General features: G+C 40.3%; 1 protein-coding gene and 1 pseudogene across 1 annotated transcript; both read left to right on the top strand.

The window, feature by feature from the left end:
* Positions 1–2,049: 2,049 nt before the first annotated feature.
* On the top strand, positions 2,050–13,096 carry LOC127030840 (olfactory receptor 151-like). The gene is made up of 3 exons (XM_050917561.1): positions 2,050–2,449; positions 2,858–2,958; positions 12,929–13,096. Exons 1-3 carry the CDS (start codon positions 2,050–2,052, stop codon positions 13,094–13,096), a joined length of 669 nt encoding a protein of 222 aa, XP_050773518.1.
* A 48-nt stretch (positions 13,097–13,144) lies between these two features.
* LOC127030839 (olfactory receptor 10A7-like) lies at positions 13,145–13,712 on the top strand (annotated as a pseudogene).
* Positions 13,713–23,315: the final 9,603 nt, after the last annotated feature.

Genomic DNA, 23,315 nt, shown 5'->3' with positions numbered 1-23,315 from the left:
GCTGGGTGGTTTTTTGTGTGGTTTTGTTTTGTTTTGTTATTTGCCGTTATTTATACAAAAAATAGTTATCAATGGTTCTCTGTTGAACTGGGAGGATGTATCTAGTGAGCTCCCAAGGGATCTGTCCTGGGTCTGGTACTATCAAATATTTTCATTAATGATTTGGATAATGGAATGGAGTGTATGCTTATAAAATCTGCAGATGGCACCAAGCTGGAAGGCTTTGCAAGCACTTTGGAGGACAGGCTAAGAATTCAGAATGACTTTGACAAATTGGAGATTTCATCTGAAATCAACAAGATAAAATTCAATAAAGGCAAATGTAAAGTTAGGAAGAAAAAGTGCCGTGGAGAGCAATGAAATTATCAAAGGTTTTAGCAAACCTGAGCAATGAAGAAAGGTTAAAAAAATGGGCATGTTCACTTTCAAAAAAAGGAGACTGAGGGGCGACCTCATAACAGTCTTCAAATATGTTAAGGGCTCTTACAAAGAGGATGGACATAAAAAGATATGATTCAGAAATATGCATTGACGCTAGTTACATATATAATATGGTTTGACAAGTTACAAAACTCTCTATACATCATGAAAACCCAACCCACCAGTTTGTAACAGCTTCATAACTTGTTGCTTTGTTCTATACTTTTCTCATCTCTGTTCTGAATACTACATTACAAACCAGGTGCTCAAAGGATGGCCACCTGAAAGGCGATTGCCCATCAACTTTGATGACACGTGGCTAGAGGCATCAGCTTGTCCTTTGTCTTTGAGAAACCAGTCTACCCACTCTTGCTGTCCAGAGGGCCCTGTTTACCACTTATATGTAAACTGAGGTATACAGTGAAGTACGTGCTGGGATAGGCAGTCATCCAGTGAAGAGTAGAGGAAACACCATCGGTAAAATATAACAGAACAGCACTGTGTACATTTTGAATAACATTTCTGAGAATGATCTGGAGACAAAATATTCTTCACTGATGAACTCTATAAGAACTTTTTTATCATGAATGTATTGAAGAATTTTTCTGTCTGTTCTCAGACAATTCAACAAAAAAAATAATAGAAATGCCGAAAAGCTACAATTCATCAATCCTCTCGAGAAATGCCAGTGGTGGAGAATTGGCCAAGAGATCATACAAGTGGGCATTGATTTAAAAAAATGTAAGTTAGGGGGCCAGTGTTACCTCACATTTCAATTAACATATGCATTAATTATCTGAAAGAGGCATGTTAATGAAATACCCAAAGTATTTTCAAATACCTCTCTGAATGACACACAGGACAGAAGGAAACAGACAGAGCTAGAAGTTGCAACATGGACAGAAAAATCTATCTATCTATCTATCCACATCACTGTGGTATCACACTGATTAATCAATTAAGGTCCTGATCCTACAAAGATTGGTCATATGCTTAATTTTGCACACTATAATCAGTCTCATTGATTTCAATTTGTTCCATGATTGGGCTCCAAGTATGATATGGTGAAAAACTAAAAATAAATGAGTGATTGTAAAGTGATATAGTTGCCGAAAAGTACAGTGTAGAGAAATCAACCCACCCTTCCATCTGTCCTCTGTTACGAATGATCACATTGAAATGGATATTAAACAAATCTACACTGATGGGCATAAATATAAATAGCAAACATGATGACAGGAGGAAGTTGTTTCTATATTTCTGAATGCAGAAAGTTGTGCATGGTCTCTCAGCTGAGTGGTGAAATGACTGACCAAAGTTTGGAACAAAACTCAGGTCTTCTGAGTTCCATTCTATAATGCAGCCCACGCACAGTGCATTGGAGAGGTGCCACCCCAGCAATGGATAGTGTGACAAGAGAAATATACAAGCAATATTGTTGATGCCTCCAGCAGCAGTGATAGCTGATGCTAAACACCCCAGCCCAGTTTCTTCAAGTAAGAATATGGATGGTAATCATCAGAGGGGTGTGTGTGAGCAATAATTGAATTATAATGTTGGCACTGTACTACAAAAGCAAATGTCTCTTTATTATCATTGCAGTGTTCTCTTTCCCCCTCCCCCCATCCCATGGATATTCCCCGTGGCACACATGAAAACAGAAATCAAACGTCCATCACGGAATTTATCCTCCTGGGATTTGGGAATGTCCCAGAATTGCAGATTCTCCTCTTCCTGCTGTTCCTAGTGATCTACATTATGACCATGGCCGGAAACATCCTCATTGCTGCGATAGTTGTGGCTGATCATCATCTTCACACCCCCGTGTGCTTCTTCCTGGGGAACCTGTCCTTCTTGGAGACCTGCTACACCTCCACCATCCTGCCCAGGATGCTGGCCAGCATCCTAACTGGGGACAGAACGATTTCTGTGAATGGCTGCTTCATGCAGCTTTATTGTTTTGGTGTCTTGGCATGTTCAGAATGCTATCTCCTGGCAGCGATGTCTTATGATCGATATTTAGCGATATGTAAACCACTGCACTATGTGTCCATTATGAATTATAGGTTCTGCTTCTAGCTAGTGGCTGGGCCTTGAATTAGTGGATTTGTAAGTGCTTCCATAATAGTATCTTAGATATCAATGTTAATGTTCTGCAGTCCCGATGAAATTGACCATTTCCTGTGTGAATTCAATGTAGTGATAAAACTCTCCTGCAGTGACACCCAGAGCATGGTACTTGTAGCTTTCCTGCTGTCCTCCTTATTCACACTACCACCATTTCTATTAACCCTGACTTCCTACATTTCTATCATCACCACCATCCTGAGAATCCCTTCCACCACTGGCAGGAAAAAGGCATTTCCCACCTGCTCCTCTCACCTCATCGTGGTGACCATTTTCTATGGGACCCTAATCATTGTTTACTTGCTTCCAGACATCAACATACTTCAAAGTATGACCAAAGTCTTCTTGGTCTTCTACACCATTCTCACACCACTGGTCAACCCCCTCATCTATAGCCTGAGAAACAAAGAGGTAAAGGAGGCCCTGAGGAAAGTGGTCAGGAAACTTGGTTCTTTCACAGCATTTCAGAGAATTCAAGCTAATGCCTTTAGACCAAAATGAACGTGGAGACTGTGTGATGCAGTTCATGTGATCTAAACTCCAAGTCTAATCCTGGACTCTCTGGCTCAAATCAGTCCTTAATTAATATCATCCCATTGAAACAAACCATATGGAATGTGAATCCTACTGAAATCAATGATTTGGATATGGATAGAGACCTCTTTAATGTTTTAATGAAGTAAACACTAATGGGAATTGTGTGATCATGGGAGACTTTAACTTCCCAGAGATAGACTGGAGGACAAATGCTAGTAAGAATAATAGGGCTCAGATTTTTCTGGATGTGATAGCTGATGGATTTCTTCACCAAGTAGTTGAAGAACCAACAAGAGGGGATGCCATTTTAGATTTGGTTTTGGTGAGTAGTGAGGACCTCATAGAAGAATTGGTTGTAGGGGACAACCTAGGTTCGAGTGATCATGAGCTAATTCAGTTCAAACTAGATGGAAGGATAAACAAAAATAGATCTGGGACTAGGGTTTTTGACTTCTCAAGGGCTAACTTTAAAGAATTAAGGAAATTAGTTAGGGAAGTGGACTGGACTGAAGAACTTGTGGATCTAAACGCAGAGGAGGTCTGGAATTACTTTAAGTCGCAACTGCAGAAACTATCAGAAGCCTGCATCCGAAGAAAGGGGAAAAAAACCATAGGCAGGAGTTGTAGACCAAGCTGGATGAGCAAGCATCTCAGAGAGGTGATTAAGAAAAAGCAGAAAGCCTACAAGGAGTGGAAGAAGGGTGGGATTAGCAAGGAAAGCTACCTTAGTGAGGTCAGAACATGTAGGGATAAAGTGAGAAAGGCTAAAAGCCATGTGGAGTTGGACCTTGCAAAGAGAATTAAAACCAATAGTAAAAGGTTCTATAACCATGTAAATAAGAAGAAAACAAAGAAGGAAGAAGTGGAACCACTAAACACTGAGGATGGAATGGAGGTTAAGGATAACCTAGGCATGGCCCAATATCTAAATAAATACTTTGCCTCAGTCTTTAATAAGGCTAATGAAGAGCTTAGGGATAATGGAACGATGACAAATGAGAATGAGGTTATGGAGGTGGATATTACCATATCTGAGGTAGAAACCGAACTTGAACAGCTTAATGGGACAAAATCGAAGGGTCCAGATAATCTTCATCCAAGAATATTAAAGGAACTGGCACATGAAATTGCAAGCCCATTAGCAAGAATTTTTAATGAATCAGTAAATTCAGGGGTTGTACCGTACAACTGGAGAATTGCTAACATAGTTCCTATCTTTAAGAAAGGGAAAAAAAGTGATCCGAGTAATATAGGCCTGCTAGTTTGACATCTGTAGTATGTAGTAAGGACTTGGAAAAAATTTTGAAGGAGAAAGTAGTTAAGGACATTGAGGTCAATGGTAATTGGGACAAAGTACAACATGGTTTTACTAAACGTAGATCGTGCCAAACCAATCTGATCTCCTTCTTTGAGAAGGTGACAGATTATTTAGACAAAGGAAATGCAGTAGATCTAATTTACCTCGATTTTAGTAAGGCATTTGACACGGTTCCACATGGGGAATTATTAGTTAAATTGGAAAAGATGGAGATCAATATGAAAATTGAAAGGTGGATAAGGAACTGGTTAAAGGGGAGACTCCAACGGGTCGTACTGAAGGGTGAACTGTCAGGCTGGAAGGAGGTTACTAGTGAAGTTCCTCAAGGATCAGTTTTGGGACCAATCTTATTTAACCTTTTTATTACTGACCTTGGCACAAAAAGCAGGAATGTGCTAATAAAGTTTGTGGATGACACAAAGCTGGGAGGTACTGCTAACACAGAGAAGGACTGGGATATCATACAGGAAGATCTGAATGACCTTGTAAACTGGAGTAATAGTAATAGGATGAAATTTAATAGTGAAAAGTGCAAGGTCATGCATTTAGGGATTATTAATAATAATTTTAGTTATACATTGGGGACACATCAGTTGGAAGCAACAGAGGAGGAGAAGGACCTTGGAGTATTGGTTGATCACAGGATGACTATGAGTCGCCAATGTGATATGACCATTAAAAAAGCTAATGCAGTTTTAGGATGCATCAGGCAAGGTATTTCCAGCAAAGATAAGGAGGTGTTAGTACCATTCTATAAGGCACTGGTGAGACTTCATCTGGAATACTGTGTGCAGTTCTGGTCTCCCATGTTTAAGAAGGATGAGTTCAAACTGGAACAGGTTCAGAGACGGGCTACTAGGATGATCCGAGGAATGGAAAATCTGTCTTATGAAAGGAGACTCAAAGAGCTTGGCTTGTTTAGCCTAACCAAAAGAAGGCTGAGGGGGGATATGCTTGCTCTTTATAAATATATCAGGGGGATTAATATTAGGAAGGGAGATGAATTATTTAAGCTTAGTACCAATGTAGACACAAGAACAAATGGGTATAAACTAGACACTAGGAAGTTTAGACTTGAAATTAGATGAAGGTTTCTAATCATTAGAGGAGTGAAGATCTGGAACAGCCTTCCAAGGGAAGTAGTGGGGGCAAAAGACATATCTGGCTTTAAGACTAAGCTTGATAAGTTTATGGAAGGGATGGTATGATGGGATAGCTTAATTTTGGCAATTGATCTTTGCTCATCAGCAGGTTAGTATGCCTAGTGGTCTGTGATGGGATGTTAGATGGGATGGGATCTGAGTTACTACAGAGAATTCTTTCCTGAATGCTGCCTGGTGAGTCTTGCCAACATGCTCAGGGTTTAGCTGATCTCCATATTTGGGGTCGGCAAGGAATTTTCCTCCGGGGCAGATTGGCAGAGGCCCTGGAGGTTTTTCGCCTTCCTCTGCAGCATGGGGCATGGGTCACTTGCTGGTGGATTCTCTGCAGCTTGAGGGCTTCAAACCACAATTTGAAGACTTCAATAACTCAGACATAGGTTAGGGGTTTGTTATAGAAGTGGACGCTCAGGGTTCTGTGGCCTGCTTTGTGCAGAAGGTCAGACTAGATGATCATATTGGTCCCTTCTGACCCTAAAGTCTATGAGTCTATGAATAATATGTTTTACAGGTGTTCGCTGAATGTGCCATGTGATGTATTGAAATCTGTGTTAAAATCACAAGCTATCATTCCAAGTTTGGAAAGGGTTTACTGGTCCTGCATCCAGGGAAAGGGATCTGTAGGGAAGCTTGCAATCTAGGACTAGGAGTCAATCTGCACAGAGCCATCCTAGAGCAAGGTGGGGTGAATTATGCCTAAGGGAGAAGCCTGCTTTGTCTCTCACTGGTTTGGGAGTTTTGTGAACTTATTGTTCTGTAGTCCAAGAAATAAAGTCATGTTATGTTGCAACCTTCCAGCAACAGTGTTTTATGTTTGCATCTAATTTCTCTGTGTTTATTCTGTGACCATAAATTTCATGTGCCCATCAGGCTGCAGTTTCTTCTCAGTAGAACTAGTCAGTAATTCCGTCCACCTCCCGTCCCCACAAAATCATTTGGGGGGAAATCCATTTTCAGCTACATTTTTTGATGATTATTTTTGTTGCTGAGGTTTTCATCAACAAAAATCAACCACCATGTTTTGTTTTTAATTGAAAAAAGTCATTTCCCAAGGAAAAGTCAATTTTGATGAAATAGCCACTTTCTGCCCAAATTCCTCCCCTCTGCCCCTTTCCCCATGTTTCTAATGGAAAATCTCCAACCATCTCTACTACTGAGCTAGATTTCTCATTAACTTTCTGGACTGAAATTTTTCATATATTACGATTATTTATGGACGGGTGGATAAGTGGATGACATGCTTGTCATTTGGTGAAACATGGAGGTTAAATTCCTGCGACCATGGTGATGCTTCCCAGAGGATCCTGGGGTTTGGAGGCACTTTGTCACCCTCTGCCCAAGGAGACTTGTCTGTGCCTGATGTGGATTAGCTCCCTGAAACTACGAGCTTTGGCCACACAAGCTTGTCCTTCCAAGATTCTACAGGCCTACATATATTGATCACAACATATGGTATACCTCATTCAAAGCACCAAGTGCCCCAACAACAACATGGGTGAAACTAGACAATCACTACACTCACAAATGAACTCACACAGAAAAATGATAAAAGACAAAATAACGCTATCACTCATGGGCAAACACTTTTCACAAAACGATCACTCTGTATCTGACATCTCAGTCCTCATCCTCAAAGGAAACCATTCAAAAGACAAGCTTGGGAGCTTAAATTCATCACTCTGCTAGACATCAAAACTCATCAATGCCTCCTGAGCCAGTAGGACGCAGCTGAAAAATTCAGGATCGCTCCCCTCCCAAATCTCAGCCGCATCCTGAAGCATTGATCCTTCGAGTAGGCTGATCAGAAAGAAGAATTATTTTAGAAGAGATGCTGACCATGTCAGGGCCTTCCATTGAACAAAACATTTCACAAACCAGCAGCCTACAAACACATATTGATTCCAGAGTTCAAATCAGGGCTTAATGGTAAGAAATGTTCCACATTTGCCATGATGCTTGTCTAAAGGTCCATAATTCTGTGTAGTTTTGCTGGCATTATTCTTTTTATTTGTTTTCAGGTTACTCAATAAGATTATAGACTTTATGAACTATGACTGGGATTTTCAAAGGAGACTAAGGAAGTTAGATGTTCAAATCCCATTGACTTTCAATGACAATATATTAATCACATGGTTTTATTGCTTTAAACAGTAAAAAAGAGTGTGAAAAAGGAATTTCTTCCAGATTTTCTTATACATTACCAACTTTACTCCAGTTGGAAATCCGTAAATATGGTCATATTTGCCCTTATATTTCATTTGAAAAATTAAGCTGGAGAACATTCCTTTTTCAACCAACTAATTGATAAGGCACCAGCATGGAACTCAGAAGGCCTGTAACATTCCTGGCTCAGCTGCAGACTCCCTGGATGTCCTTTGATGAGTCACTTAATCTTCTTCATTGTTCAGTGGTCATCCACAAGAAGAGAGAGCACGAAACTAAATCCCTGTCTGTATGGGGATAACATAGGCCACCCTCAAAGAGGTGCTGCTAGTGTAAACACCTATGAAGGCGCTTATATTAAAGTGATGCGGATCACATAAATACCTAGATATATAGAAAAAAATCATTCAAATTTGGTAAATAAAGTGGGTGCTAAGTTTTAAGCATGAGTAGCCTCACTGAAATCAATGAGGTGTAAAATGATGCTTAAGTGGGATTAAATGAGCATGTGTTAAACTCCCATTGACTTCCACATGACTATGCACAGGTTTCAAGTGAAGCACATGCTTAAGTGCTTCACTATAATGAGGTCAAAATTTGGTACCAAGTCCTTACTTGACACAGAGAATACACCATGGAATAGGATTGTGGCAGATTCTCTGTCACTGACAATCTTTCAATCAACATTGGATGCTTTGTTTTGTTTTAATGTATACACTCTAGTTCAAACACAAATTACTTTGCGGGAATTGTCTGGCTTGGTTTATACAGAAGCTCAGACTAAATGATCACAACAGACCCTTCTGACCCTGGAATCCATGGATTTATGACAATGACCTACCTACCCTATCCAAAGCAGACTGATCTATCTGGGGGAGTTCTGCTTTTAACATGACAGGAACAAATTTGGATTAGCTGTATGGAAGTTCATACAGTTATGATGTGATTCCATGAGCAGTTACTACCTGGTGTAATGTTTCCCACTCTAAGTAGACACAATGAGGTAAATGTCAGTAATTGAAACAGGACTGCTTGTGCTCTCCTTTGAGGGTAAGATCTGAAGCCAACAGGTTTCTTTCATTGAATCATGCTCATGGGTTTGCAATATGGATACCTTAATTCAGTTTCACGCTGGTGTAATTTAGGGTACATCTACATTTGGAGCTAGGGGTGTACAGCTCATGTAGATTACCTGTGTTCGCGGTCATTGAGATGGTGTGCTAAAATAGTAGAGCAGCTGTAGTAGCACAGGCAGCAGCAAGCGGCAGTACCATGAGTTCTTCACTTTGATTTACAAACCCACTCAGACACTGTCGGCAGATGCTCGAATGTCTTTACCTCTGCTCCCCTGGCAGGTGTCTGTACCTCTGCTCTCCCAGCTCCAAGTGTAGATATAATCTTAAAGGAGAATTTGATTCAGTAGGTCTGAATCTCATTGAAGCTGCTTTGGACCACATTAGCCATATAAAAATGGATATAAATGGCTTTCACACCTACTACAAGGCTCTCGGACATAGACAGAGCCACGTGAATTGGCCTTAATGTGAATGAGAATTAGGTCCAGGAACAAGACATAAGTTTCCATTGAAAAACCTAATGCTACAGCCTTTTGCAACCTAATCAGAGAGAAGTAGTGGGAACACACGGGTATAAAATTCTCCGGTGTGCGGAGTGCAGGGGTTTCAGCATAGTCACTCCCCAAGGTTTATGTACCTATTGGGTTCCGGCAATCAGGCGGGCCCAAGGTTTATGTAAGAAGGCTGAAGTAGACCACAGAAATCAGCACTTTCTTCCGGCAGAGAGCTGAGCACAAGGAGCTGGAGGTAGGGGGAACTTATTTTGGATCTGACTGAATTTAATTAGCATTCACTTTTGCATGGACTGAAAACATAGCTGAGGACATGTTGCTTTTGCCCTTGTGACTTTAACAATCTCAGTATAGAATCCGGGGGCAGATTCTCATTTCTAAGAATGAATTTTTATCTGCGGAGTATCAGCCCTTTAGTACTTCTTTTTCTTGCTTTCCCAAATAAATTTAAAACTGCAATTAAATCCTCAGATGTTCCTGACACTAGCCATCCCCAGAGCTCCATATACTAATGTAAAATCTTCCAAAAGATTGGGAAATGATATAATTAGGCCGTAACTTTTTGGAGGAAGGGCCGACTTTTTATTCAGGGTTTATCCAGAGCATAGCGCAATGGGGTCCTGTTCCATGACTGAGGCTCCTAGGTATTACCTCAGTTCAAATAAATAACTAAAGAAAAGATGTCCAATAAGTAATGCAAACCAGAACATATCCCTCGAGTAAATCAGACTCAGATCATTCTGGATCCTGCAGAATCTGGCAATTGTGAAATTAAGTTGAAGACAAAGGGGAGTTTGTATCAAGTTATCTTACTATTTTTCTGGAAAGGATTAGGTAGAATTAACACTAATGAAGTGTTTTCTCTCCTTTTATTGAATTACTTTCAACTCTCTTTACTTAAGTGAACAGGGATTTCCAGAGATCTCAGACACTGAGTTAATTCATTGCCCATAACATTTTAATTTTGCCTGATCATTATCATAAACATAGAACTTCCTGATTCTGTAACTTCAGCGGTGTTTAGCAACCTGATAGGACTGTCTGCTTTATCAGACATGTATCCAGGGCTCCAATTTTGCAAAGGCACATGAATGAGATTCCTCATGTGGCAAAATTTGTTAGATTGTAGAGGTTGACTTTAAACGATCCCTTATAAATGTTGTTTTTTTCCTGATATCCAAGCTGTCCAGGCTGTGGGCTCTGCAGCCTCTGTATTCATGCAGCCTTTACTTTTGTCTTTAGAATGGAGCATCCTGAGAACCAACCAAAGGCACTGGATTGATGGCTGTGGAAGTGAGTGCATGAAATGAATTCTTTGTCTGTCTCTCTGCATAGACATGGCCACCATCTATGCAGTTTGATCAGTCATATCTCTGGGTTTCCACAGCGATGTATACTCTTATTATCTACAGGGTATATTCAGGGGCTGTTTTGGGCTTAGATTAGGGTGACTCATAAGCCCCGGAATCTCTTTCTCTCCCTCCACAGACTAGCTGTGTGACCTGGGTGGAAAATGGCTTCTTGCTTCCCTGTCCCTTGTTTTTTCCATCTGCAAAATTGGGGTAATACTAACCTGTCACAGCCAGAGGTTGTGTGACTGGCACACTGATGTCAGTTATTCAGAGGTATTTGGTGGACGGTCCTATGTAAATTGTAGGGGACATATTGTGTTAGCTTCACATTGAACAGGACCTTGTTCCATAAATGATCACACTGGTTTCTGTGGAATTGCTCAGGGAACAATTCAAATGCTAATCAGTAAGGGCTCAAAGAACTGGCTAACTCTTGATCATTATTGTTATTAGAAATAAATATAAGAACAATGTCCTCTCTCTTTTTTCATAGTTGTCCTACCATAAAATCACAGTTTTCAAAATTAGGTTTAATCCAAAATCAGGCCAAAAATTCAAAATCTCAAGGTTTTATATTAGTGAAACAAAATATTCTGAAATACCGTATCTGAATAAAGTAAAAAGGCAGTTTTTAATAATCTGAAAACATTTCATTTTGACTCTGTACATTTGATTATATTATCATTGAAATGATAACCATGACGCAATATTATTCTACCATATCAATTTTCTGTAGACAATTTAGACAAAATCAAAACATTCCATCTAAATGTTTAGATTTTACTGAATCATTGTTTTCTTACGGAAAACATTCCTCTGAAAATTTTCAACCAGCTCTGATTGTTTGGGTTTTTTTTAAACTTTTGTCCATTTGTCTGCAAACAGTTGTTACATTTCCTCATATCCTTAGAGTCACCTACTCAGGTCTTTGTAAATTTCTTCATAATTTAGGTTTTTAATTCCCTTCCCGTCAGGCTTTTTACCTCTCTTTTCTACTATCTCCAGTTTTTTTTAATTACCCTTCTTAAAATTAAAAAACAAAAACAACAACAACAACAATAAACAAACAAACAAAGAATCAAAATGGACTCTGGTCCATATATTATGAAACCATAATCTGTTCCATATGAATTGGAATTATCAACAATTATTTAGAAATCAATTTGATTCAATGATAATAATGTCACTTTGCATTTCCATAGCAACAGTAATCTAAAGATCTCAAAGCATTCTACAAATATTAATTATTGTAGACACAATTCTACTGAGAGATAAGTAAAATTTATCATCCTTTTCTATAGCTGGAGAAACTAAGGCACACAAAGGAGAAGCGGAGTGCCCATCTCCTCTGACTTTTCTGTGTAAAGCCCTGAAGTGCTTTAAAATTCCACCTGATCATGGTGGACAAAAAGGTAGCTTTTTACAGAATCTCAATGTTATTATTTGGCAATCACCAAACAGGGCAGAAAACTCTGTGCCAGTCAGATGGACTCTAGCAGAGAAATATGCAGCTTGTTCAAATCAGCATGGATCCATCTACTTCAAAGAAACTTTGGTGATCTACGCAATCTCAGGGTCCGTATAGTGTGCTGATTAGAACATAGTGAAGTCAATGTGTTCCTGATGAATTTATGACAATAAGAAATTGTGTGTCCTTATTGGAGAAGGGGGAAAGGTGGAATGATTAAAGGCATTTGAAAGAGGATGAAATTTTAAAAGATTAGTGAAATCTATCCATCTATCCATTGGTTAATTGGGCTACCTATCTATTAATCTATTTCTCTATCTATAGATCTATTTGTGTGTCATTCTATCCAACTGAGGGGCCTTTTACAGATAGTTCTGATTTTTTAACAGAAATGACACATTAGGAGGATGTTTCTTTTCCTTGAGATATTTTTTCTCATTTCATGACCACAACTAGAATGAACACATACCAATTAACCCAGATTGGCATATACGGCAAATTTGAACTAGGGAGAAATGAGAAGAAGCCCTTATAGTTTTCAGGACAATTTTCAAAATCATGTGGGGAAGTTAGGCACCAAGGTCCAGATCATTAAAAGTATTTAAGTTCCTAAAACCCCTAGAAATCAAGGCAAGTTATCCACTAAATTACCATTGATGATCTCAGCCCAACTCCCATGGAATGGCTATGGGAGTTGAAAGCCTGACTTTGATGTGTGCCTTTGAGCTTTTCTCTTTATTTTCTGCAGTGGGTCATTTCTTCACATGTTATCTGGGTATTTATTGTCTCCCACAGATGAATCATGCAGAAGAATCAGGAAGGGGGAACCTCACTACGGTGACTGAATTCATTCTACTAGGATTGTCCAACCACCATGACCTTCAGGTGCCTCTGTTCTTCATCTATCTGGTCATTTATACCATTACACTGATGGGGAACATCCGCATCATCCTCATTGGGTAAACTAAAACCCTTGACACCCCCTTGTATTTCTTTCTCTGGATCTTATCCTTCCTGGAGATCTGCTATACCTCAGTCACTGTCCCCAAGATGCCAGTGAACTTCCTCTCAGACAACAGGGGCATTTCCTACATGGGCTGTGTTGCCCAAATGTACTTCCTTCTCTTCCTTGGAATCTCTGAGTGCTTCCTTCTAGCCACCATGGCATATGACTGCTATGTGGCCATATGCAACCCATTGAGGTACAGGCTCATCATGAACAGGAGGGTCTGCCTTTTCTTGACAGTTCTCTTTTAGTTCTGGGGTAATGTGGTGTTCCTAGTACAGACAGCCTGGGTTTTCGCCTTGCCATTTTGTGGGTCCAATCAGATTAACTATTTCTTTTGTGATATTCCCCCATTGATTAAGCTTTCTTGTATTGACATCCCTCTGTATGCAGTTGTTTACAGCAGCTATACTAGTCATCTTCACTCCATTTTCTCTCATTGTTGTGTCCTACACCTTTATTATCTCCATCATCTTAAAGATGGCATCAGCTGAAGGCAGACACAAAGCCTTCTCCACCTGTTCCTCACACCTCATTGTGGTGACATTTGTATTAACGGGAGCTGTGGCCTGATCTATTTAAGACCTAAATCCATTCATTTACTAGACACTAACAAAGTGCTGGTTCTGATATATACAACCATCACCCCGACCTTGAACCCCTTTATCTACAGCCTGAGGAACAAGGAGGTGAAAGAGGCTCTGAGGAAACTGATGGGGGACAGGATGAAGAGAAAAAATATTTTCTCGTAGAAAGTAATTTGGGCACAGCTCTTGTTCTGATATCAGTAACTCAAATGTACAAATCTGGAGTAGCTCCCTTGAAGTCAGTAGCATTCATAGTTACAGTTGAACTACTGTCCAAAAACTGCAGAAAGAAACATGTTTGTCAATTTTTTGTTTGAGTTTAAATTAGAAATTTTGGCTAGAGATTGTCATCAAAGTTTCAGAAATGGTTATCATGTTTGTAGCTGTTTGAAACAAAAAGAGGAAAATCACAAAAAATGCATTTACATTTCACATGGCAATGCATGGATTATTTTCAACTCAGCTCAAAATTGCAATGAAAAATTCTATTTAAAAATCTTATTTTGGAAAACAGTGTTTATGTGCTGTAGGCTAACCATTCTGAGAATGATTTTGAATAAAAGTTCATGTAAAACTGTTGAAAATGAATGTAAATAATAGATAATTAGGTAAAATACAAAGTTTCACTAAAAATGAAAAAAAAATGAGAACCTCTGAAGGTACCAAATGATGCTAATTTCTTTTTTGTTGTTATTGTTGTAATTTTTTTCACTATTTCTACTAAACAGAGAGTAGAAAACCAAACAAGAAAAGGAGAGTCCCTTAGTTCCCAGGTAATATTCACAGAGTCTTCATAAAAGCATTGACAATTTCATTGCAAATACAATTTCCCCGTCAAGACTTTTCTCAATGCCACTTTCACATCCTGGTTCTTCAGGGTGTAGCTCTATAAGGGGTCAGTGTGTCATAAAACATGAACAACACCCTGTATTATCAAGGAAGAAGCTGGAGATGTGCCCAACATAGGTGATGCAGAACAGGAGGAAGATGGTCAAGTGAGATGTGTAGGGGGAAAAAGTTCCAGAATCCACTTCGTAGAGCATATCTCAGGATGGTGGAGATGATGTACACATAGGACCGGACTATACACAAACGTGTCCGCCCTATGAAGATCCTAATGGCAAACAAGATTATCTTCTAGAGGGAGGTGTAACTCCAGCTTCCTTGATTTCATTGACTACCCTGAAGAATAACATATTGTTCAACGTAAATAAGGTTAGCAAAATCTTGTCCTTCCTCTGTTTCTGTTCCAGTGGTGCTCAATCAGCAAAGTGTGTATCCAGGCACTGAAGATAACAGAAACAGTTATTGTTGCAGAAGGAAGAGAACCTGAGACATAAGCCCTTGTATCAGAGGTCTGGTATGAGGCTGAAGGCCTGGGCTAAAGTAGAAGTCAAAGCTTTACTGGAATAAAGCAAAGACAAGCTGTGAGCAAGAGGCAGGACCTGCTCACAGAATCTGCAAGAACAGGGCTGTTATTATTGCAATACACATTACACATTCCTATGAAGTGCTAGGCACAGAGTACTTACACAAATACATTCCAATATCAAGTAGTACTAGAACATCACAATATAGAGGATGGTATAAAAACATTCTCCAAGGGTAACAGGAAAACATTGACCTTTCCTTAAAGATAAGGTCAGGATGACAGTAAACAATAGAGAACCAACATGTACAAAGTAATGGGTGATAACTAGCCACGTCAAAGGGCAGTAACTATGCCAGAGGGGCAACATGAAACTTGTTTGTATCATGGTATAAAGATGTATCTCAGAGGCAGTATCATTGTCTGGCCTAGGGAGGAACAGAAAGTCCCACCATTCACTGAGCTGGTTCATTGTTATGGCCATACATGTGTTAGTGGTCTGGTAGAGTCTGCAGGATACTAGTTCCGTGCTTCATAGATAATAAAACTGGCTGGGTGCCTTCATCTCTTAACAGATCTTGTCGTCATTGGGCAGGTTGCTCAAGGTCTGCCATGCCAGCTGTATGCACAGGACTAGGGCGGCACACAGAGAGAACACACACATGCAGATAAACATCTATCAACATCTAACGACAATTGTGTGAATCAAATACACCAAGGGATACAGGAAGTATGCAGCGAAACCTGATTTTTTTTCTTCCAAAAGAGAAGAATGAGATTAAGGAGTCATCCACTGGGACTAGTCCACAAGAGATAGTTGCATGCGTTTTTGACCTCAGCTGTGAATTCAGACTGATTTGGGTAAACTAATATCGATACTTGTGAGTACTTTTATTTTGGTTTAAGCCAGACTTATTTCATTTTAGCCAAAGGCTTAATTTAAACTTAAATTCACAATTTTTAACCTGAAATAAGAGTTTCCATAGAGGCCTATGCACCAATTTTAGGCAAGAAAATGATTGATGTTCAACCAATGGAACTTGTGTCAACAAAGTCATAGTTTGGAGCAATGCTCAGAGTATAAGCATAGAGTATAAGCAAAAGTGTTCACATTGGCCTACCTCTGTTCCCACCAAAGTTAGATTCCTGGTAAAGAAGATAACAAAGGTGAAACTGAAGCTGTGTGGAAATCTGTTTGCCTATAGCTTGTAGCTGCTCTCTTTAATTAATGCCTTCCCCTCCCGAGCCACTAGGGCATAGCACTCAAACTCAGGATCACCTACCTCCCAAATCTCATTGATCCTTCAGGTAGGATGAGCAGAAGTAAGAGTTATTTTAAGAGAAATTACACCCAGATCAGAGCCCCTCATTGAACTCAACATTTCACATGAGAGCAGCACACACATGCCTAGTGCTTCCAGAATTCGAATCACAGCTGTAACGGAAAGGAATGTTCCACCTTTGCTATGGTGGGTGTCAACTGGTCCATAATTTGACAAAGATTTGCTTATGATGTTTGTTTTACTTTTCCAGTTTAGCTAAGAACATTCTACAGTGTATCAATTGTGGCTCAGCTTCCAAAGGAGCTTGAGGCATTTAGGTGCTCAAATCCCATTGACGTTCAATGGCAATATGCTAATCACATACTTTTATTGCTTTAAACTATAAAAAGAGTGTGCATAAGAGATTTTATCCAATATTTTGTTCTCCTTTTCTAACTTTTCTCCAGTTGGAAAACAGTTAAAATATTCATATTTGTCCCTATCTTTCATTTAATAAGTTATGGTGGAAAACCCTCATATTTCAATCAATCGAAAGGCAAGGGAGTGAAATTCAGAAGACCTAGTTACATTCCAGGTTCAACCACAGACTCCTTGGGTGACCCTGGCTGCATCACTTATTCTTCCTCATTGTTCAGTGGTCATGAATAATAAGAGAAAGCAGCAAACTGAAGCATACTCCCCTACTATACCACCGCCTGTTTCAAGCAATGTATCATCACAAACATACCTTGTTTTTCACCTATGTCTGGTAATAATATTGACTTCCCTCACAAGGGTGTGGCCTGTTCATTATTCTGAAGGTGCTTACATTACAATGGTGAAGACCATAGAATTACCTAGATATACAGAAGGACTATTACCCAGAGTTGGTAAATTGTGTGTTGAGTTTTAAGCATGAGTAGCCTCACTGAATTCAATGACCCTTCAGCTGATGCTTCAGTGGCATATTTTGAGCATGTTTAAACTCCCATTGACTTTAAAGCAACTGCTTACAGATTTAAAGTGAGTCGTGTGCTAAAATGCTTTGCTATAATGAGGCCAAAGTTTGGTAAAAAGTGTTTGCAGGACAAGGGCACTGACCATTTTGAAAATAAGTCTGGATGCTTTGCTTTGCTTTGTTTTAAAGTACACTGTTGTTCAAAGATGAATCACTTTGGAAGAATTCTCTTGTCCAGGTTATACAGAAGCTCAGACTAAATGATCATAACAGCCCCTGCTGGCCTTGGAATCCACAAATCTGTGATAATTACCTCCCTGGTGTAATATTTCCTACTATGTGTAGTCACTACCAAGTAAATGGCACTCCACGTAGCTTTTATATTTGAGCCCTCCATTGAAGGCCAGCTCTGAAGCCCTGTGAAGCCAACAGGTGTCTCTCACTGGATCACACTCATTGGTTCGCAATACGAGGCCCTAATCTAGATTCACACCTGTGTAATTTAGGCTACGTCTGCCCTTGGAGGTACAGGTGTGATTCCCAGCCCGTGGATACATATTTGTGCTAAGCTGTCATTGAGTTAGCGTTCTAAAAATAGCAGTGTAGCCGCAGTAGCTTGGGCAGTGGCAAGTGGCCTTGTGCTAGTCACCTCAAGTACAAAGCCACTCAGACCCCAAGGGCACATACTTCATTCAGCTAGACTGTGCTGCCACCCCTCCTCCAGCTTCTAGTGTAGCTGAAGCCTAGAGTAGAATTCAGCTTAGCTGACCTGAGCCTCATTGACACAGAGGCTGCTTTGTACCATTTTAGCAGTATGAAAAGGGCCTGAAAATGGACATAAATGACATCGACATCCACCCCAAGGCTCTGTTACATTCACAGAGCCACATGAAGTCCCTATAATGTGAAGGAGAATCAACTCCAGGAACTCTCAAGCAAAAAAAAGACAAAAGTTTCCACTGAAAATCCTTTCACTGCGGAGTTTTTCCTCCAAATTAAAGAGACACAGTGGGAATACACAGGTGTAAATCCCCCAGTGTATTGGGCACAGTGGCTGCAGCATAATTCCACCCCAAAGGTCATATAAGGAGACTGAAATAGACCATAGATATCAGCACATTCATTCTTCAGAGAGCTGAGCAGAGAGAGCTGGAGGTAGGAGGAAATTATTTTGAATCTAGCTACATTCTGGTTGGCGTTCACTATTACATAGACTGAAAACATATCTGAGGGCATGTTGCTTTTGCTCCCATGACTTGAACTGTCTCTGCATAGAAACCTGGGGGATGTTCTCAAGTGGTGTCATTTCAAAGAAAGAAGTTTCACCTGCTGGGGATTGATCCCTTCAGTATTTATTTTTCTGGCTTTCCTACAGAAATTTAAAACTGCAATTAAATAGGTGCCCATCTTTGGAAGTTCTTGACATTAGCCACCCATAAGGCTCTGTATAGTAATGTAAAATCTTCCATCAAGTATACAGATTGGGAAATGATGTAATTAGACTGCAAGTTCTTTGGGGCAAGGGCTGTCTTTTTTAGTTCAGGCTTTGTCAAGAGCATAACATAATGGAGTCCTGGTCCATGCTCGGGGCTCCTAGGCATTAATGCATTTCAAACAAATAAATAAATAAAACATGTCCCACAAGCAATGCAAACCAGAACATACAACTCGAGAAAATGAGACAGAGATAGTTCTGTATGGGCAGAATGTGGTAATTGCAAAGAGATATACCAGTACCTGATAATTAACTTTAAGCAACTAGGAGTTTGTATTCAATTTTATTACTTTATTTGTAGAACAGAGTTTCTTAAACAGGGGTGGCCACTTCTTTAGGGAAAGCCCCTGGTGGGCCCAGCTGGTGCGTTTACCTGCCCCAACCACAGGTCCAGCCAATCGCGGCGCCCACTGGCCACGGATCACTGCTCCGGGCCAATGGGAGCTACTGGAAGTGGCGCGGGCTGAGGGACTTACTGGCTGCCACTTCCAGAAACTCCCATTGTCCCGGAGTAGCAATCTGCGGTCAGTGGGAGCCACGATTGGCCAGACCTGCGGATGGAGCAGGTAAACACAATGGCCCAGCCCACCAGGGGCTTTCGCTACAGAAGTGGCAACCCTTGTTTGAGAAACCCTGCTCTACTTCTCTATACACAGCAGTCACATTTTCTTACAATCCTGCAGTCACATACTCCAGGTCTTTGAAAAGTTCTTCATAGTTTAGATCTTTTAAGTCCTTTCCCAAACAAAAAACAATCAGATTTTTACCTCTCTTTGTACTCTCTCAGGTTTTCTATTACCCTTTCTTTAACATGCTCCCCCAAAAAATCAAAATGTGCTTTGGCCCATATATTATTCAACCATAATCAATCCTATTTGAATTTGAATGATCAATAGTTATTTGGGAACATCTTTGATTCAATTATAAGAATGTCATTTTGAATTTCCATAGGAACAGTCATCTCAGAAACTCAAAGGGTACTATAAATACTAATGAAATTAGCCCCACAACTCTACTGAGGGATAAGTAAAAATCATAATCCCTTTTTATAGGTGGAGACACAAAGGCAAAAAGAAGTGAAGCAGCATGTCCATCTTCTCTGACATTTTAGTATAAAGCCCGTAGGTGCATTAAAATTCCACCAGTCATGCTGAAAGGGAAGTTTGTTTTTTTCAGGCTCTCAGTATTATTCTTTCGGATTCACTGAGAAGAGGGAAAATACTCATCGTGCAAATCAATGTAGCTCCATCTACTTCAAAGTAGCTTTTCTGTGTCCCCTGAGAGTCTATGCAGTGTGCCAATTAGAACATTGTGTAGTCAATCCATTTCTTACTATTACCAACAGGAGCGGTGCCAGGGTTTCTGGTGCCCTAGGCAGAATTCGGGGGAAACGAAGGGGCGGCATATTGCGGGAGCTTCCGATTCTGCTCACGTTGCACTGCCGAAGAAGGACTCTCCGCTGAAATGCTGCAGGCGACAGTGGCAGTCATTCTGGAAAAGTCGACGGTAGCTCAATTGCCTGCCGCTGTTTTCCATGGCTCGTCGGCGGAGGGTCCTTCTTCGGTGGCGCGACGGGAGCGGAACCCAAAGCTCCCTCACGCCCTGTGGGGAGCGAGCAAAATGCCGCCCTCCGAATCCTAGCCCTTAGGCGATCGCCTAGGGTTGCCTAATGGAAGCACCGGCCCTGACTACCAACAATCAACCACTGTGCATACTTAATATAGCAGGAAAGAAGATGAGATGGTTAAAGGAATTTGAAAGAGGATAAAATCAAAATAGTTCAGTGAAATGTATCCATCTACCCATTAGTCTATTGGTCAATCTACCTATTGACTTATCTGGCTTTCTGTTGGTCTTCCTGTTTGTCTGTCTGACTTTCTATTGGTCTGTCTGTGAGTAATTTTGGCAATTCATTTGGCAATTGATCTTTGATTATCAGCAATTAAGTATGCCCAGTGGTCTGTGATGGGATGTTAGATGGGATGGGATCTGAGTTACTACAGAGAATTCTTTTCTGGGTGCTGGCTGGTGAGTCTTGCCCACATACTCAGGGTTTAACTGATCACCATATTTGGGGTTGGGAAGAAATTTTCCTCCAGGGCAGATTGTTAGAGGCCTTGGAGGTTTTTCACCTTCCTCTGCAGCATGGGGCACAGGCCACTTTCTGGGGAATTCTCTGCAGCTTGAGGTCTTCAAATCAAAATTTGAGGACTTCAATAACTCAGACATAGGTTAGGGGTTTGTTATAGAAGTGGATGGGTGAGATTGTGTGGCCTGCATTGTGCAGGTCAGACTAGATGATCATAATGGTCCCTTCTGACCTTAAAGTCTGTGAGTCTATGAGTCTGTCTGAAAGGCACATTCCAGGCAGTCCTGATTTTTTACACAGAAACAATGAACTTTGTGGAGGTGATTCTTTCCCTTGAGACATTTTCTCTCATTTTCAGGCCACATCTAGAATACAGAAATGGCAACCAACACAGACTGGGATTTTGGAAGGAGCCTAAAGAAGATTTGCACTTGGTGAAGTGAAGGAAGAATTTGCCTCAATGCCTTTGGGGGAATGTTTTCAAAAGTATTAAGGCTTCCCCTCATCCTCCCTTGGCTCTTGTCATGCAGACAGAAAGCAGAAGTCCAGAGTCCAAAGTGCAGGCAGTGAAGTTTACTGGGTTTGTCAAGCAAGCATAAACCACAGGTCTGAACACCTGTAGAGCTTTTATTTGATCTTTTTCCCATCTCCTCCTTCTAAGCAGGCTTAATTATACCTCTAGTGCACACCCCTGCTCCCACCCCTTACAACGGTGGTCCCCAATGCGGTGCCCGATTTTGTTGTCCCAAGAATGGAGGAAATGCCACCTCGTAGCATGTGTTGCCCCAGGCTCATGCTTGCTGCACTGGTGCCTGGAGCTGGTCCTGTATGTGTGTATTCTTCTGCTGCACTGATACTGCAGTTTTCTTGTGCTTTGCGATTTATTATTTTTTTAACATTTTGCCATAAAATGAGTGGTTCAAATAACAGACAATGTGCATATTATTTCAATGCAGGGTGGGAAGAATCCCATTGTTTTATTGAAAATAAAGGGAAATGTGTTTGCTTATTGTGTGAGGGTGCTGTTGCAGTGCCAAAAAAACATAATGTCGAACACCATTTCCAAACTAATTATGGTCTTTTGATATTAGCCAACCACTTAAATCTGAGTTGAGAAAGGTTTGATTTGAGTTGATTAATTTTATTCTATCTGCCCAGCAATCTGTTTTCACTAGACAAGGGATAAAGTCTAAATGTGCTACTATTCTTCCTTTAAAATTGCTCATCTGTTCGCAAAGAAGAAAAAAAGCTTTCAAAATGGTGAATTGTTGAAGGAAGCATTTTTGACTGGTGCTGATTGCTTGTTTCAAGGATTTCCTAACAAGGGTGAGATTTTTTGTCGGCATACAAGACTTGCAGTTATCAGACAATACAGTTACAAGGAGGATACATGCAATTTCAAGAGACATGCAAACTCAGCTAAAGGATGACTTGGAAATATGTGACTGGTTTTCACTGCAATTTGATGAGTTGACAGATATATCGGATACAGCACAGTTGGCAGTTATGGTGAGGATGATATTTAGTGACTTCACCATAAAAGAGGAGTTACTAAAAGTATTGCCTATGAAAGGGCAAACAAAGGGTGAGGACATCTATAATTTATTCAAATCATACAGAACACCAATTAGTATGCCACTACACAAACTGTCTGCGATCACCACTGATGGGGCACCAGCAATGATGGACAGCACCAACGGATTCATTGCACTTTGCAGGATGAATGAATCCTTTCCAAACTTTATGTCTTATCATTGCATTGTCCACCAAGAAGCTTTGTGCATCAAAGTTCTTTCTTTTCAACACATCATGAATGTTGTTATTAAAATTATTAACTCTCTTTGAGCAAAACCTTTGCAACACCGACTTTTTAAGTCCCTGTTGGAAGATGTTGATGATAAACAATCTGATCTTATCTTGCACACAGAAGTACGATGGCTGAGCAAAGGTAAAGTCCTTGCAAGTTTTTTAAGCCTAATTGAAGAAATCAAAGAATTTCTGAAGTCCACAAATCAGAACTTCGAGCAACTAGAAGACTCCAGTTGGTTAATGGACTTGGCTTTTCTTGCCGACACCACTGACAAATTGAACATTTTAAATCTTGAGCTCCACGGAAAAGACAAACATGTGGCTCAAATGATAGGTTCTGTAAAATCATTCAAAGCAAAACTGATCTTGTGGATGTCACATATGAAGACGAAGTCTCTCATCCATTTCCCAAGTATGAAGAAAATGGTATGTGACAGTGATTTTAACCCGTCATCATTTGTTATCCGCATTCAAACACTTCTGGAACAATTTGAAAGGAGATTTCAACAGTTCACCATCACTGAACCTGTAGTTGCCTTTCTTGTGAATCCTTTTACTTGTCAAATAAAGGTAACAGAAATGGCTACATCAATTGTGAGTCTCATTC

This window comes from Gopherus flavomarginatus, chromosome 11 (genome assembly GCF_025201925.1).
Source record: "Gopherus flavomarginatus isolate rGopFla2 chromosome 11, rGopFla2.mat.asm, whole genome shotgun sequence".
Classification (NCBI taxonomy): domain Eukaryota; kingdom Metazoa; phylum Chordata; order Testudines; family Testudinidae; genus Gopherus; species Gopherus flavomarginatus.
The sequence above is the reverse complement of the archived record's forward strand: the minus strand, read 5'-3'. Positions and strand labels throughout refer to the sequence as shown.

Excerpts from the sequence above, each read along its gene's own strand:
- LOC127030840 (XM_050917561.1), top strand. The coding sequence starts at position 2,050 with ATGGATATTCCCCGTGGCACACATGAAAACAGAAATCAAACGTCCATC. Across the intron at positions 2,450-2,857 it reads TGATCGATATTTAGCGATAT|ACATCAACATACTTCAAAGT; the intron begins GTAAACCACTGC and ends ACTTGCTTCCAG. Across the intron at positions 2,959-12,928 it reads ATAGCCTGAGAAACAAAGAG|ATGAATCATGCAGAAGAATC; the intron begins GTAAAGGAGGCC and ends TGTCTCCCACAG.